The following is a 17,354-nucleotide window of genomic DNA, read 5'->3' as shown; positions in this document are numbered from 1 at the left end:
TTGTCAGTGATGTTTTAATGTATGCATCCAGTGCCATCCGCGTGCAACAGGGGCAGGAGGCGTGTCCTACGCTGCTATGTCTGGGATGTCACTCCAGTTGCCAGAAAAACTATAGATGCTTCATGGAAGAAACTTAGACTTAATCTCTCTACAACTTTTAGAGCTCAGACTTAGAACTTACACTTATAGGATATTTAGGTTTTGATTCTAGAACACCACTTTTAAAATGACCTTTCGTCCCAACTCCATTCTAATTGCTGACTGCCCACTGCACTCATTTGCATGTGCCCCATGTTTACTGCTGAGGTGGCATTGGTCTTGTTTGTGTCATTTGTTAGTTTTAACAGAGTCAGCACAATGAACAAAGGGCATAGAGATGCTAATGGGCAGCCAGAGTCAAAGGAAAGAAGAGCTGTGTTCTGCTAGTGTCTGTTCAGCACTGTCTTTACTATTTACTTGCTGTCATTGTGCTCTTTTCTGGTGTCTGTACAACTGCATAAGAGCAAAAGTTATTACCTTGGAACTATACATTGGCAAATAGATTATATAGGGGGAAGATCTATGTTTTGTTAATTATATACAATTGTATTATTATTATAATTATATTATATACATTAGTTACTGCCAAGTTCCCAATCCACCCAGTCAAGTGACAATCCACTAATATATTCCACAATATAAAGAAAATGTATACACATAAATTGCCAACCCTAATTTAAAGTGTTGCCACTATGGTCCTGTGTATCCTATCCCTGAGCATCAGCACTTGCATTCTAAGCAGCTTTATTTTCACCCTTGGCTATATTTAGCAGTTCCCTTCACATATGATTCCCACATTTGCATTTTTTCCCACACTTTTTCCCACAAAGTCATCTCAGTGCCACGTTTTAATCATGCCTCCAGTAATAGCTCAATTTCCACATTGCACATTGTCACACAGCCCCTCTTCTCCTTCAGCATCTACCAATGGTGACAGCCTTTCCAGCCGAGCATAAACCGTCATAGATTAATCAGGTAGTCAGTGTAGAGGAAGAATGCAGTCCATTCAATAATGCGTGACAGGGTGACTGGCTGTGTGGTGCTCCGTCTGTAACCCTTGTAGAAAGAACCGAGCGAGGGACTGCAGTCTGGGTCTGCATCTGGATTCTGCTATACCTCCCCGCAATACCCCTACTCTGTTGCCTCATTTTTCTCTCGCGCCTGTACCCCCACCTCTATCACTCTTCTCTCTTCCTCCAGTTTTCTCAAATTGGGCACGTGCACTCTCTCTCTCTCTCTCTTGCTGTGATTCTGTATCTCTCTCAGGGTGGTCTGTCAGTTCAGCATAGGCACTCCTCTTCCCTCCAGAAACAACACTCTCTCCCTCTTTCTTTCCCCCCTTTGTATAGAAGTGCTGCTTGCCTGCGCTTTGGAACTGCCAAGGAGGGATTCTTGAATTTCACTTTAAACACCCTAGAATGCGGGAGGCTGTGTCTCCAGCAATGGCATGCAGATAGTTTACAGTAGACCCCCACAGCCGGCCCCACAGAACTCTTGTCATGTATGCACTTCCTAAGGTTCAATGCAGTCAGATGTGCGCTTTAACCATTGCACGATGTTCTGGACCGGTGTCCTTCTCCCGTGATTTCCACTGTACAATACTACACCAGAATAGCATGATTATTTTTCTCTCAAGTAATTGATTCTAAGGGCTGTGTGATTGTCTGATGTTATTGCAGGCTGAGGAGACTCCAGTGCTTCCAGATACAGCAGACACAAGCCTCTGAGGCTAACGAATTAGTTCATTTTTTAATATGCAGGGTAAACGATCAGATCTTGAGCTTGACTCGTTTGATTACTGTAATTACCCACTGTCATTTATTTTTGCATATATCAGACAAGCAAGCAGGCAAACAAATACACATTGTGCTATGCTAGTATTATCTGTACTGTCTGCATAGGGAGCGAGGGAGAGAAAGACATGAAGGCAAACGGGAAGGGAAAAAGGGAAAATGTGCAGTGGGGTGCAGAGAAAGAGAGAGTAGGGGAGCGAGAGAGCAGGAGTGCAAGAGGATTTTTCTATTTCAGGCAACCAATAATATCTCTACACTCACCTAAAGGATTATTAGGAACACCTGTTCAATTTCTCATTAATGCAATTATCTAACCAACCAATCACATGGCAGTTGCTTCAATGCATTTAGGGGTGTGGTCCTGGTCAAGACAATCTCCTGAACTCCAAACTGAATGTCTGAATGGGAAAGAAAGGTGATTTAAGCAATTTTGAGCGTGGCATGGTTGTTGGTGCCAGACGGGCCGGTCTGAGTATTTCACAATCTGCTCAGTTACTGGGATTTTCACGCACAACCATTTCTAGGGTTTACAAAGAATGGTGTGAAAAGGGAAAAACATCCAGTATGCGGCAGTCCTGTGGGCAAAAATGCCTTGTTGATGCTAGAGGTCAGAGGAGAATGGGTCGACTGATTCAAGCTGATAGAAGAGCAACTTGGACTGAAATAACCACTCGTTACAACCGAGGTATGCAGCAAAGCATTTGTGAAGCCACAACATGTACAACCTTGAGGTGGATGGGCTACAACAGCAGAAGACCACTGGGTACCACTCATCTCCACTACAAATAGGAAAAAGAGGCTACAATTTGCACAAGCTCGCCAAAATTGGACAGTTGAAGACTGGAAAAATGTTGCCTGGTCTGATGAGTCTCGATTTCTGTTGAGACATTCAGATGGTAGAGTCAGAATTTGGTGTAAACGGAATGAGAACATGGATCCATCATGCCTTGTTACCATTGTGCAGGCTGGTGGTGGTGGTGTAATGGTGTGGGGGATGTTTTCTTGGCACACTTTAGGCCCCTTCGTGCCAATTGGGCATCGTTTAAATGCCACGGCCTACCTGAGCATTGTTTCTGACCATGTCCATCCCTTTATGACCACCATGTACCCATCCTCTGATGGCTACTTCCAGCAGGATAATGCACCATGTCACAAAGGTCGAATCATTTCAAATTGGTTTCTTGAACATGACAATGAGTTCACTGTACTAAACTGGCCCCCACAGTCACCAGATCTCAACCCAATAGAGCATCTTTGGGATGTGGTGGAACGGGAGCTTCGTGCCCTGGATGTGCATCCCAAAAATCTCCATCAACTGCAAGATGCTATCCTATCAATATGGGCCAACATTTCTAAAGAATGCTTTCAGCACCTTGTTGAATCAATGCCACGTAGAATTAAGGCAGTTCTGAAGGCGAAAGGGGGTCAAACACAGTATTAGTATGGTGTTCCTAATAATCCTTTAGGTGAGTGTGTATCTGTGTAATATATGTAATGTATAAAAAGATGATCTCCTTGTACATATAACCGGTCCTCCCTTAGAATGGCAGAGGGGGAGAGGAGGTTGCAACAGGGGGATTTTGAAACAAGATGAGCGGCTGCAGTCTGACAGTCTTGTCCTATTGACTTGTGATTTGAGCGAATCTAACAGCAGGTAGTAGGAGAGCTTTGAAGTGGGAGGCTGGGGGGATTAGCTGCTGTTAAACTGATGTTTAAAGCTAGAGAGGAAGAAAGTGATGGAGACTGAGCGAGAGAAAGCAAATCCACTCTGACCTGCCTCCTACCCCGAGAACTGGTACCGCACTAGGCCAGGTGGTGAGGGGCTGTCAGTGCGTGCCGCCTGTGGCAGAGAGATAGGGGGACTATTAGCCCTCTGATGTCAGGGAACAGCTCTATGCTTCTGCACTCGTTGTGACATCGACAGAGAATATGGCTTATTTTCTCTCGCTCTCTCTCTCTCACTCTCAGTTTCCATATAATGAAGATTTTGGCTATTCCCCAACCTGTCTCGTTTTAGACACAGTAGGGAATAATACTGCCTCTATCTTTGTCTTTCTCTCTCTCTCTCTCTCTCTCTCTCTCATCCCTGATCCCTTCCTCTCCATCTCCACCTCAGTTAGATGTTGGAGCTAATCTCCAGGCTGTCACTTCTAGCTCTTGTAATAATGAAGACTTTTAACTTCACTTCTACCTTTCCCCAATCTCTCTGATCGCTCTGATACACATTGGATATGCTATCCTCTTTCTCTGTCTCCCACCACCAACCTCTCTCTCTCCCTCACCATCCTCTTTTTCTCCCCTTTCCTCACCCTTCTTTATATGTTCTGTGCTCTCTCTCTGCCAGTTATCTCTAGCTCAGTGGTTCTCAACCGCGGTCCTGGAGGACTACTTACCCTGCTGGTTTTTGTTGTAACCGAGCTCTCTACTTAATGGAACCATGAACTAATAATTTGCTTACATTTTACTTTTTAAGTTGTGTAACTGATAAGTAGTTGGTTCCTTAATAAGTTCCATTTGCAATTTTATACTTAACGTAAAACCCCTACTGTTTAGATTAATTCAAAGGCTCTGATTTAGAAAATTGTTAAGTTAAGGGTGCAATTAAGTAACTGAGAGTTCGGTTGCAACAAAACCCAGCAGGTTAGGGGGTCCTCCGGGACCAGGGTTGTGAACCACTAACTTAGCTCTCTCTGAATCAGCACTGCCCTTCGTGTGATGGCCGCTCTGAGCCTGCCCCCCTCTCTCTCCCCAGATGTCAAACTACAAGCGCGCCACTTTCGAGGACGATGACGCAGCCGATATCCCTGTGGATGGAGCCATCTCACCAGACTGTGTGGAGGTAAGGGAGGAACGGAAGCAGGAAGGGAGCAAGGGTAGGTCTAGGGCAGTGGTTCTTAACCCTGGTTCTGGAGGATCCACTACCCTGCTGGTTTTTGTTCAAACCAAGCTCTCGATTACTTATTTGTACCCTTAATTGAAGTAATTTCCTAAATCAGAGCCTTTTAATAATTTAAAATTGTAATTATTTAATTATTTAAATTTTAATTATTTTAAGTATACAATTGTATAAGGAACTTATCTTATTAAGGAACCAACTTATTATCAGTTACACAATCTAAAGAGTGAAATGTAATCAAATTATTACTTCAATAAGGGTTCAATTAAGTAAGTGAAAGCTCTGTTTGAACAAAAACAGCAGAATAGGGGGTCCTCAGGGACCAGAGAACCACTGGCCTAGAGGAACACTATCACCGTTCATTAGCTTAAAAGCACTCTGGTTTTATCTGAGGGGCTATACAGGTCCTGACATCACAACTCCAATCCTGTAATCCTAGGCCCAACCCCAGCCATAATCCCAGCTGTACAATACAATACAGCTATTAAGAGCACAAGCGTGCAACATCGACAAAATATTTATTAACATACAAAATCCACAAATAGTTTGGAAACTCAAAGTTTATATTGTAACCTCATCCATAATTATTAACCTAGCTGTGACCCAGGATCTTACCCTAACACCACCACTAATGTTGATCATAAGTCCACCTCTAACCCTATGCTGTGTTTTTATCACTTTATCCCAATGAAAGTGATGACTGATAGCCTATTAAAACTTTTCAGGGTGTGGCTTGCAAACAAGTTTCTTATTGGCCGTTCTCCACTAGGTAGATGCACTTTTCCATGATCAGGGCTTGTCATACAGATATTCTATTAATTCAATATGAATCCCTTTATTAATAGTAGCATCATCATTATCTTCATCATCATTAACCGCAGTGTGATACTTGTTGAACAGATTGCCGTCATAACAGCATTGCCCAGAGAGCATTGCTCCCCACGGTTTATTTAATCAGTAGATCCAGGAGCGCTTAATGAAAGGACGGGGACATTATAATATTATGTTACTGCTGGTAAGGAGCGCCGTTTTTTCTCGCTTTACATAATAACGCTGCTTAGTTTTTACATATTATTGAATTACTTATTTCGTAAGCAAATATATTATACAGCCGATTGTAAAAAAAAAAAAAAAAAAAAAAGTCAGGAGAATTCTTCTGTTTGCGATGATCTGAAGTGAAGTCTTGCCATTCTTTTACTTGTGTCAAATACACGCATAAAAACCGATCTAGTGATTTCCATAAACACTCTTGCTAGGCCAAGCTGGGAACAAATGAGTAGTTGAAATACGCACCGTTAAATAAACCAGCAAATAAACCCTTTACTTCTACACGTGTGAAGCCCCAGGAATTTGACCACAAAATTGCATTATTTTCGAGACGGCAAGCGCGTGTAAATGAGCCCGTGGCTAATCATGGAAAATACGGGGGGGGTCTCTTGCGTTTGCTTAATTGGACAGAAGGGCAGGGGTGCTGATTGCTGCTGGTAGATCGCTGCGTTTGCTAGCCTCCTCATTGGCATGTTGAGCGGAAAGGGCTACATCCTCACCTGCAGGGAAACAACCGCACACGGGTCCACGTTTCTCTTGTCCTGCTGGACCAAACGGCCGACTGCATCTCACGCCAGATTATAGGGGAGGGGGTGGGAAGGTCTGTGGTTAGTGGGTTTTGGGTCATGTTCTGTTAACAGGAACTTGGAAGGGATCTGCACAAGTCACACATTACACACAAGCCGACCCTAGTAAGTGCCTTCAGTTGAATTATTTTTATTATTTTTTAGTTGCCAGAAAAAGTGTTAAAAACTTCAGATGTTGTCTTTACGCATACCTGATGGAGTAATCCAGAACTCCAGGCCAGTTTTCGTACAGCACCATTGCTGAATTTTTTCTTTGCGGTTTTCTGGTTTAAAATTCTTTTTTTTTTTTAGCTGTGCACTTAAACTGAAAAAAAGCGCTCTTAACATTTGCAAGCTGGGTGACCTCTTGCAAAGGAAGCTATGGGACCTAACACATGTATTGAGTCCTGACTGTGTTCATGCTGCCAGAGCTTGAAGTGTGTTGGTCTTAACCAAAAGACAAAAAACAAAACAAGAAATGCATGTATTCGAGTGCAGAATTCCCAAACTAAATGCTTACTCTCATAAATTATTTACATGCATATGGAGGCATTCTACGTCATACACAGAAGTGATTGCGCACAAAACACGTGCGCACACACCCTATTAAAACCCCTGCATGCATAGACTGGCTCCTGCTGGCTGGAAAGGCCTACAGCATGTGTACTGTGTATAATTACACTATCCTCCAACCTATTTCTTAACATTTGAGCCTTCACAAACACATGTATGGAAGCATAGAGAGGACTTAATTCAAATATTAATGCAAAATGGAACATCATTATGCAATCCCATAATTGCATAATCATGTTCCATTTATGCACGCATTATTTGGGACAAATTTGGGTCATTGGTCAACAGCTTGAAAGTGCTGATTGGATAGATTCAGAGAGCCTCACTCAAAAAGGAGGTTTAGTGAGAGCCTAGGACTGTATAAAGTATGTATACTTTCCTCTTGAGCTGTTGAGCAATGACCCAGGTCTATTAGGCTAAAACATGTCCCAAGGAGAAATGGGGCTTGGTTTTGGCATAACTGCATTAAAAAAAAAAAAAAAAGAGAGGACGCCTCCCAGCTGTGTGTTGGTCTAGTTCTGGTTGGTGTGTAAAAGTTCAGAGGTCAGTAGACCATGATAATGTATTTGCAATAGCATTTGACATTTTAATTTTGTGCGGAAAATGGTGTAAGAGCTATGACATGTATTTGCAAAGAGGGGCATTGTTTTCCCCTTTTCATAAATTCATTATTGTTTGAATAAACTGGGTCAAGTCTTTGAAATAGCAGTTGGCTTTTGCATTAACGTTTTAAAATTGTCAGTGAATGTGTGTACTTGTATATGAAATTTCAAATTTAAATTTTGTCGCAAATAATGTGATTATAAATTGGACCTTGATTATGTAATTGTGGGATTGCGTAATGATTTTCCATTTTGCATTAAACTTTGAATTCAGTCTTATATGTGCTTCCATACACATTCTCTTCCATCAACGCTTTCACTAAAGCATGCACTCGCTGAGATATGCTGCTGAAGACGTCTGCTACTTAATGCAAACTGTGCTGGAATAACCCTGCTCGTCTCGCCTCTCTCTCTCCCTGGGTGTGGCATGATGTCCTGTGGTACAGGTTGGTTTCCGCAAGGGTGGTGTCCAGTTCCTGGGACCCCTGGGCCGGCGGACTCAGCTGGAGATGGTGCTGTCGGGACTCCTGCTGCTCTTTCTGCTGGCCCTCTTTGGCTGTGCTGTGACCCTGGGGGTGCGCTACAGCTCAGGTAAGGGACACAAACATACCCAGGCACATGCCTGTAAAGATACACACTGACCCATATGCACAGACATTGATACATATATGCAGCCTAATCACTCTCACACACACACACTCCCATTTCAGGCACAACTGCTGCCATACATGTGTAGGTAGACATCCTTTTAACCCGAGTAGAATTCAAGTGAAACAAAGATGTTTATATATGTTAGTTTTGATTTAATTTGCTCCACTCCCTTTGAGACTGCTGTGTGTGGTCTTTTTAATCTGCATAATGCGATGAAAGGCTGCTTTAGATCCATTTCTAAAGCAAACTGAGTATATTGTTTTGTCCCAGACCCTGCCCGCACATTGTGCCTGACGGAGGCCTGCATCACAGTGGCCAGTAAGATCGTGGAGGCCCTGGACCGCAGTGTGGACCCCTGCCAGGACTTCTACCAGTATGCCTGTGGGGGCTGGATGAGGAAGAATCCCCTGCCTGATGGGCGCTCGCGCTGGAGCACGTTCAACAGCATCTGGGACCAGAATCAGGCCGTGCTCAAACACTTGCTCGGTGAGTGGGCCTGGACAAGTCCAAAATGTGTGCACACACACGCACGAGCACACACGCACGAGCACACACGCACGAGCACACACGCACGAGCACACACACGCACTCTATCTCATCGCTTCACTTTTGGTGCCTGGACTTGTGTTTATCTTCCTGCCTCTCCTGGTTGCTATGTCTCTATTAAGGTGTGAACAAAGTATTGCTTTACCATGGTGTAACATCTGGGAATCCCCACACCTTTTTTTCATATAGAGAGAATTTTACACGGTCGATATAACAGACCTACTTTTTTGATGTAAAAACACTTCAGCTCCTTGAGTTTCGCTGATCCTTACTAAACTAATCTATAGTCGTAGGTATAGCACACACACACGCCTACTCTCTCTCGACAGTGAGAGGGTGAGTGAATGATCCTAGTGAGGTCCAGATGGTAGATATTGAACAAACACAAGCTGGGAAGTTTTACTGGATGAAAATTGGATGAAAGTGTGTATGTTAGAGCAGAATAGAATATATATGGCAAGGAGGCTGGGGCAACATCTGTCAAAGCAGGCCATTTTCTAATGAAGGGCTACCGAGGGATTGTATATATGCATGTGTTAAAATATACTTTTAAGCTGTATCTTAAAGTGGATAACTGAAAGGGCTTTTGAATGTCAGGCAGGAATTTCTACTTTCTCAGTCTCTGCCTCTCTTCTCTTGGGTGCTGACCTCAAAGGATCATGCATCTGGAAAAGTAAGGCAGAAAACAAATCTGGGGAGACTCTGTGAAGATGATGTGCATATTTACTTTAGAAATGTACAGTTGAAGAGAAAATGGTCTGAAGCCACAGTGATTAGGTTAAACACACCTGGCGTTTGCACAGCACATTCACCGCCCACCATCTCAGCCCACCAGACTGCTCTGGGAGAATTTCATGCTTGCATGGGAGGGGCAGTTCACTGCTGTGAGTCATGGTTTCAGCTGTCATTATTGGAATACTGTATAGGGGCCTTCTCAGCATCTAAGCAGTACATTGTAAACACCACAATGCCAGGCAAACATGAAAACGGTGATTCCCACACCACCATCAAAACCCATGATGCGATTTGTGCAATGCAGTATATGGATATAAAGAGTTGACCTTTGGCATAACCCTGCTACAATAAATCCTGAAGATTGCTGCTGAATGGAAAGGGCAGAGATAGTTCTGCAGAGGTTTGGTGGGTCAAGTTTGCCTTGCTTTGTTGGGGATTGTTCTGTGCAAAACGGTGATGGCAAAGCAGACCTGTTGTGTTTTTTTTTTCCCACTGTGGTACCAGGATGTACCAAGACTGGAGAAGTATACACAACAGTCTGCACATGCTGGGAACACTGCACTGTGTACAGACTTCTTCAAACAATTTGAGGCTGGTGTCACGGTTTCTCATCAGACACCTATAACATTCCCACTCTGTACATGCACAAGAGATTGAACCAAAGGGTAGTTTTGCCAGAGGGCACCAGCAGAGGCCCTCTAGCTTTAACAGTGCTGTCTGCTTTGATGCCGGTTGAGAGATGAGACACCCCCCACCACCACTCCTTTTCCTGCTTCAGTGCGTGGGAGTGTGCCTTCAGCTCAGCACTGCAAAGGTCTGGCTCTGATGTCTGGAGGGGGGAGAGTCATCGGGGCAGCAGACTGTTCTTGTGTGGCTCAGTGAAGTACACTAGGGACAGCAAGGCAACTCACACACACGCACACATTTACAGATCTGAAATTAATTTGAAGATATCTAGAAATTACTTCCTGTCTATTTCGAGATGTCTACAAATCATTTCAAGATATCTGTAAATGACTACCTGTATGTAGGCTGAGATTATCACCTTTGTTCACCCGTTCATTAATTTCTATGTAACGGAATGAGTTAACAGGAAGTGATAATCTTGGCCAACATACAGGAAGTAATTTACAGATATCTGGAAATGTGCAGATTTCTCAATGTATTTCAGATATCTTTAAATTCCAGATGTCTTCAAATGATTTGAAGATATATCTAAATGAATTGCAGATATCTTCAAAACATTGAAAGATCTGCAATTTATAGATATCTAATTAATTTAAAGATCTTTAAATATTTAAAGATCTTAATTCAATTGAAGATCTCTAAATGATTACGTGGATTGCCATACAATTGTCTATTTTCCTCAAAGGCCTTGCAACAAATGCATTTGTGACGACTGACTTAAGTGGATAATTGTATTGGTAATTCAGAGCTCTTATAGAATGAAAGCCTCTCCCTGCTACACCTCAACAACCACAGTTGTCTCGTCCTCCTGTTAATGAGCAAATTACTAGTTAAACTGACCAAAAACTTGCATTTCTTCCACATTAGAAATATAAACTGATCAAGGTAAGGTTACATATTAAAGTAGCTTGATTGTGACTTACCAGGTTTGGTACCTTGGATCATTTTGTGGAAGCTGCCATTGTCAAATTTTGCTCTTCATCCTAGTATTAAAGTGCACGTAGATTTCTAGTTGGAAATATTACACCCCAGTGTAAACTGTATGAAGTAGCCTATTCCTCTATAATTATACTGTTATCTCCTCTGTATAGTTTTTTAGTTTTGTTTCTTGCTCAATGTAAAATATTTGCTTATGTTCAATCTTGAGGTCCCATATTGTCTTTTTAAGAGGTTGGCATGGCATGATCTTCAAGTTCAAGGATTAATTGAAATAGTGACTTTATTGTTCCTTAAGGCCCACATTGTGTTCCGGTGAAAGCTTTAGTCACGAATTTATACTGGTTTCATGAAGTCATGAATCAAAGTGATAAAAGTCCATGCAGTTCCATAGGTCGAACATTGGGTGCTTGAATTTGGCTTGTATGCTAATGCGTTCCTTGACATGCTTTCTGGGATATAGAGAGAAGAGAACATACAATGTTAAGAAAGGGATCAGGAAAGCAAAGCGGGAAATGGGGAAAAAAGCATAGGTCATGGAGATAAAACTAATGCAAAGAAACTTTTATTGAAAAACATTTTAATCCTATAACCGCAACAGGTTAATTAAGGAGGAAGTGAAATGGCTAAAGGCTAAAAATGGAAGTATCTTCGAAAACAAACAAAATGTGGCAAATGTTCTAAATAAGGTGTTTACAAAAGAAAAAACAGATAACGCAGGGTAATATGCAATCGGACCAGTCGAACTTTGAGATCAGGGGCCGGATTAAATCAAAATTTGACCCACCCGCTAATAGCAAACTACAAACCTGTACCTCATAGCAGTTACATTTATGATTAGAAGAAAGTGGCATCTTACTAAAAATGAAGCTGTAACTGAGTACAGTTCTGTAGTTTTCTATTAGCAGGTGGGTTTTGATTTAATCTGGCCCCAGGATAAATGAAGAGGAGGTGATAAAGGGACTAGCAGAATTAAAACAAAAATCACCTGGGCCAGATGGTATATTTCCAAATGTATTTAAAGAAATTAGGGAAATTATTTATTAAAATTGACGCTAACTAAAATGGACGCTTTGAACAGGGGATGTGCCAACTGATTGGAAAACTGCAAATGTCATACCTATCCACAAGAAAGGGGACAAAACTGAGCCAGGAAATTACAGACCAGTCAGTCTCACCTGCATTACTTGTAACATAAAAAAAAAACGATTAGAAAATACAGGAGCATCTTAATGAAGACCATCACCAAGAATATGATTAACATGGGTTTAGACAAAGCATTTTGAACATGCAACTGCAGCTGTAGATCACGTGAAAGCATATGATCTTATATACTTAGATTTTCAAAAAGCTTTTGATAAGGTTCCACACCAAAGACTGATCCTCAAATTGGAAGCTGTAGGCATTCTGGGTAATGTAAGTAGATGGATTATGAACTGGTTGACGTATAGGAAACGGAGGGTGTCGATTACAGGAGTTGCTTCTAACTGGAGTGAGGTTGTTAGTGGAGTTCCACAGGGATCAGTACTAGGGCCTTTGCTTTTTCTAATCTATATTAGAATAGTTAGCAAACTTGTCAAATTTGCAGATGATGCAAAAATAGGTGGCTCGGCAGATTTTCGGCAGCACAGATTATTCAAAGGGACTTAGATAATATTCAGTTGTGGGCCGACACCTGGCAGATGAAATTCAATGTGGACAAGTGCAAGGTATTACATGCAGGTAACAAAAATATCCACTATAATTACACTATGGGAGGAATAGAACTGGAAGAAATAACGAAATAAGAAATCTAGGAGTTTATGTGGATTCATCACAATCCTCATCCAAACAATGTGGGGAAGAATAAAAGGCAAACAAAATGCTTGGGTATATTGTCAAAAGTGTGGAATTTAAGGAGTCCTAAGGAGTAGACTTGTACTGCTCATAGTGCTGTCTTAGGGTAGGAAGCAATCTCTGTGTGTAGTTGTGCAGTCAGTTGTGGAAGAGGGCTGTGGTTACAGTGCAGGAAATATTGTGTTTTTATCGCTGGAGCAGTGGGAACGTATTGCCACATTAGACCAGGCGTACACCGACCATGGTATCTAAACGCTGATTAAGTCAAACAATTATTTTTCCATTAAACTTTCACGCTGTAGAGTGCTCTGCTGAAGTCAGGCATCAAATATTTAGTAGTCCTCTCTAAAGGCACTGTGCCCAGAGCTCTACAGCATTTTGCATTTGCATTAGTTGCTAAAATCTATTCGTAGAGTTAACCAGGAGATAGTTTACTTTCCGATTGCTTTAATTTTTGTGCACTATTGCCCAAGGCTTTCTAAGGATCTGTCCACAGAAGTTGAATGCTAAAAACCGTAAAGTTAGACTGCAAGTTTGTTTTTAATTTTATATTAGCATGATTAAGTGTTTTTTTTGTTTTTTGTTTTTTGTCTTCATATATATAACTGTGTGTGAGTTGCAGAATACGTGTGTGTTTTGTAACTGTCAACAGTATGGCAAGCCAAATTATCATTTAGAGATATCTCTAAATGCATTTAAAGATATCTTCAAATATTTAAAGATATCTCTAAATCATTTAAAGATATCTATAAATGATTTAGAGATATCTGCAAATGGTTTAGAGATATCTAAATAAGGTGCTTTTTAAAGCTATCTCTAAATCATTTAGAGATATCTGCAAATCATTTCAAGATATCTTCAAATGACTTCCTGTATTTTGGCTGAGATTATCACTTCCCGTTTCCTCATTCAGTTACATAGAAATGAATGAACAAGTTAACAGGAAGTGATAATCTTGGGAAGTCATTTGCAGATATCTCTAAATGATTTGCAGATATCTTTAAATGATTTAGAGAGATCTCTAAATGATAATTTGGCTTGCCATACAACAGGTAGTCTGCATTTGTGAACGCCTTCCTTTTAATGTCTTCCTCTGAACGTGAACTCGGAAAAACCTGCAGTATTACGACTACCTATAAATAAAGCTTGCCATGGAACTCTCCTGTGCTGCACGCTCCATTTAATCCTAAATTAAGTGATTCCTAGATGACTGCTTGTACTCTCCGAAGCTGGGGAGGAGGCTCTTGTTGTTACCTACAGGAATCATTCCCTACAGTTCTTTATTTACCAAATTAGACCAACAAGAAAAATAACCAACATTATTCTGGCATATTGGTGCAGTGTGGTGGATGGTGTAGCCCGTGTCGCAAAAGGAATCCAATTTTGCATTTGTACGCCCAGAGGTGTACCAGTGCTCTCTGACTCCAGCCTGTTGAGTGCTGCGAGAATAAAATAAGGCTTTCTCTTTGCTGCAAGTGCCTTTTAACATTGTCCACTTGCAAAACTACCTAGACTAAACTGCTGTGGTAGGTGGTAATTGCAGGTTTCCGCATTTTCAAATAGATAAGCTCCGGAATGTGAAACGGGAAGTGAGTGATGTAGAGCATGGAAAAACTAAAATTAGGAAAATGTATTTGATTTTGTGTATTGGGGTGGGGGTCACCATAAGACTCTTACTGATGGACTGTGAAACATGGAAAGCCCCCTTAGCTCTCAATCTTCCACAGAAAAAATGGGGTTTGTAGCAATTTAGAGAGACCGCTTTGAGACTTGGTGCTGGAAGCTGCAGTAGCAAATGGAGCCAACAACAAACAAGACCACTTTACAAGTTCAGAGAAATAATTCCCAAAATGAACTGATTAATGGAGGGGAAAAGGCAGTAGAGGAAACGCAATTCAATCCCTTGCGTGCACAAATACAGCAAACACAAAAACAATTGGAAGCCCATATGTCTAGTAGGTACATATCCAAAGAACTGGAAGATTTAGGTTGAAGATACTTTAGAAACATTATAAAGCTTGGCTACAAGGGAACGGTATAGTGTTGCTCAACACTTTGATCTCGCATTGGCTGCTCAAACAACCATGACCTTGAATGCACCGTGACCCAATAAAAACAACTTTCCAAGCAAATTGTCTCCCTTGCCCAGACAAGCATATCCAATAACTGTACCTTCAGGATAAGATTTACTACAGGAATATATTACCATGATGTCTTTTAATTCAATTAGGCCCTACAAGATTCATTTGAAAGCTGGATTTTGTCCAGGCCTGTCGAGAGAACAGTAAAATATGTTCTTTGAGGTGTTGCCACTGGTTCTTTAATGCAGACGAAGGAAAAATGCATATACAACGCAGATCTCCCACATGGCAGTATATTGATGTTACTGAAGATTGTAATTATATTTATGTAAGTTAATGAAAATTATGACGTTATTTAGTGCCTTGACAGAAGCTGAAATGTAATACAGTGCCAAGATCCTTTTTGAGATTCCCAGTAATGTCAGAGAAATCGGAAAGCTTTGCATAGTTTAGTTATAACCCTGTAGGTGAGGATTTTACAATGTGGGGGAGAAACTGATTCATAAACAGTTATTTGTTTAATACATCATGTAGCTCTTTTTCAAGACGCCGAGCATTGGACTGGAAAGAAACAAATGTGTTTTTAGTTTTTGTTTATTTATTTTTTAACTCCCGAATGTGAGCACACGTTTACACGCACCAAGGACCAAGGTGATAAAAGGCCTTGTTGTGAAGTGCTAGTTAAAGAAACACACACACACACACACACACACACACACACACACACACACACAGGAAAGAGAGGAAAACGTATCTGTGTTGCTAAGCAACTGTGCTCTCCTACAGCAGACCGCTAAGTGCTTGGCAGTATCTGGTGCACATGCAGTGAATACTGAGTTGGGAAGTGCTAATGGGCTGCAGGAACAGAACCTGTGTTTTTGTACTCGTGCACTGGCCGTCTCTTCATAATGCAGTTCAGCTCATTACAATGATAATGTGTGTTTTCTCTAAAAGTCAAACCTAGACTATTTAATTTCTTGGAGATATACAAGGCCTTCTGTTTTTTGTACTCTCCCCAACTCTTAATTACTTAATTGCTAGTGTTGGTTTAGTAGTTGATTTTTGCAAGCATCTTCACAACAGGACTTTGATTCTTATAAGAACATTAGAACGGTTGCAAATGAGGAGTTCAGATGAAATTTGTCAGTACCATTTTGGATTCTGAAGAATTTAATCAACCTTGCGCTGATTGCCTTCTGGACCAAGAACTCCAAGGTCCGCAATACCCTTCTTGTAAACTGATGAGAAACGGCACAACATATTTTAAACCAAGATCCTGCGAGGGCATCCTTTAATCTTCGCATTACTGATCTGGCTTGGTTGCTTACATGCATAAATCTCTGCGTGATTCCCATCTCCAGCTTCTGCTTTCTCTCGCCTTCTCATCTGCTTCTGATTAAACTTGCAGTAAATGCCCAAGGTATCTTAGAAGGGCAGACTTGGCGGCTGTTGTCATGAGTTAGACTTTGTTTACAAAGACGTGAAATGTATTTGCGTGTTAGCTGTAACCTCCAGGTTTTATACTGTTAAACTTCATTTCAGGATTTCTATCTTGTCCTGCCTTATTCTGAACAAATTATGGGCAGACCTTAAAGGTTAAAGTTGTTCTGTGCTGTGCTACACGTTGCCACTATGATTGCAGTGTAGTATCTACGAGCATCCACCCAACTGTGAGATTTTCGTCAGAAAAACATGAAGCTTCCTAGCCAAGTTTATCTGAAAATTAAATAAATCTTGCAATGAAGAGCAGAGGAGAATGGGCCCCCGCAGAGAACTATGGAGGTCTTAACAGAGCATATACTGTGATGCACTTAGGTGTGAGCCACTGTTTCAGGCAAGGCTTTGGGCCCCAATTCAACTCAACATGCAATAGGCCAGCACCATGGATGTGGGGGTTATATACATTCTTGAGAGCCCAAAGGAGTAATGTCACTGATTAACTTATAAGTGCAGTTAGGGGGATGCTGGAACTGGCTTGCTATCTCAGTGCTAGGAGTAGAGCTGCTTGCCTTACTTAAAGCCTTAAAAAGGAAGACAGGGCAGAGTGAACTGCTGTAAGAAACTGCAGTCTGTTTTATTTTTTGCCCTCTTCTCCTGTTTTTTGAATGCAAGTAAATAGACAAAACCCATCTGGTGAGTAAGGCAGATTAGTGACGGAATAACCTGTTTAATGGGGTAGTGACAGTAAACATTGGCTGGTAATTGGCTAAGAAGAAGGTAGGGTCTGCTTTCCATCACCCTGGGAAGAGGGCCAGCTTGCCGAGCTGCTGTAGTGCATGCACCGATGTTCAGTGAAGCTTGCTGTAATGAAACATGTTAATGATTTAAATTTGAGCACGTCCTGCTTCTGTTTTAGGCCTGCTGCT

General features: G+C 41.5%; 1 protein-coding gene across 4 annotated transcripts in view; it reads left to right on the top strand.

The window, feature by feature from the left end:
• ece2b (endothelin converting enzyme 2b) overlaps positions 1 to 17,354 on the top strand; it is a 48,638-nt gene that overhangs the window by 15,703 nt on the left and 15,581 nt on the right. For all 4 annotated transcript variants that reach the window (XM_066709029.1, XM_066709030.1, XM_066709031.1 and 1 more), the window contains 3 exons: positions 4,585 to 4,671; positions 7,963 to 8,107; positions 8,438 to 8,653. In XM_066709029.1, the coding sequence (XP_066565126.1) occupies positions 4,585 to 4,671; positions 7,963 to 8,107; positions 8,438 to 8,653 (448 nt within the window). The remainder of the gene's footprint in view (positions 1 to 4,584; positions 4,672 to 7,962; positions 8,108 to 8,437; positions 8,654 to 17,354) is intronic.

Source organism: Amia ocellicauda, chromosome 7 (assembly GCF_036373705.1).
Source record: "Amia ocellicauda isolate fAmiCal2 chromosome 7, fAmiCal2.hap1, whole genome shotgun sequence".
In the NCBI taxonomy this organism is placed as follows: Eukaryota; Metazoa; Chordata; class Actinopteri; order Amiiformes; family Amiidae; genus Amia; species Amia ocellicauda.
The sequence above is the reverse complement of the archived record's forward strand: the minus strand, read 5'-3'. Positions and strand labels throughout refer to the sequence as shown.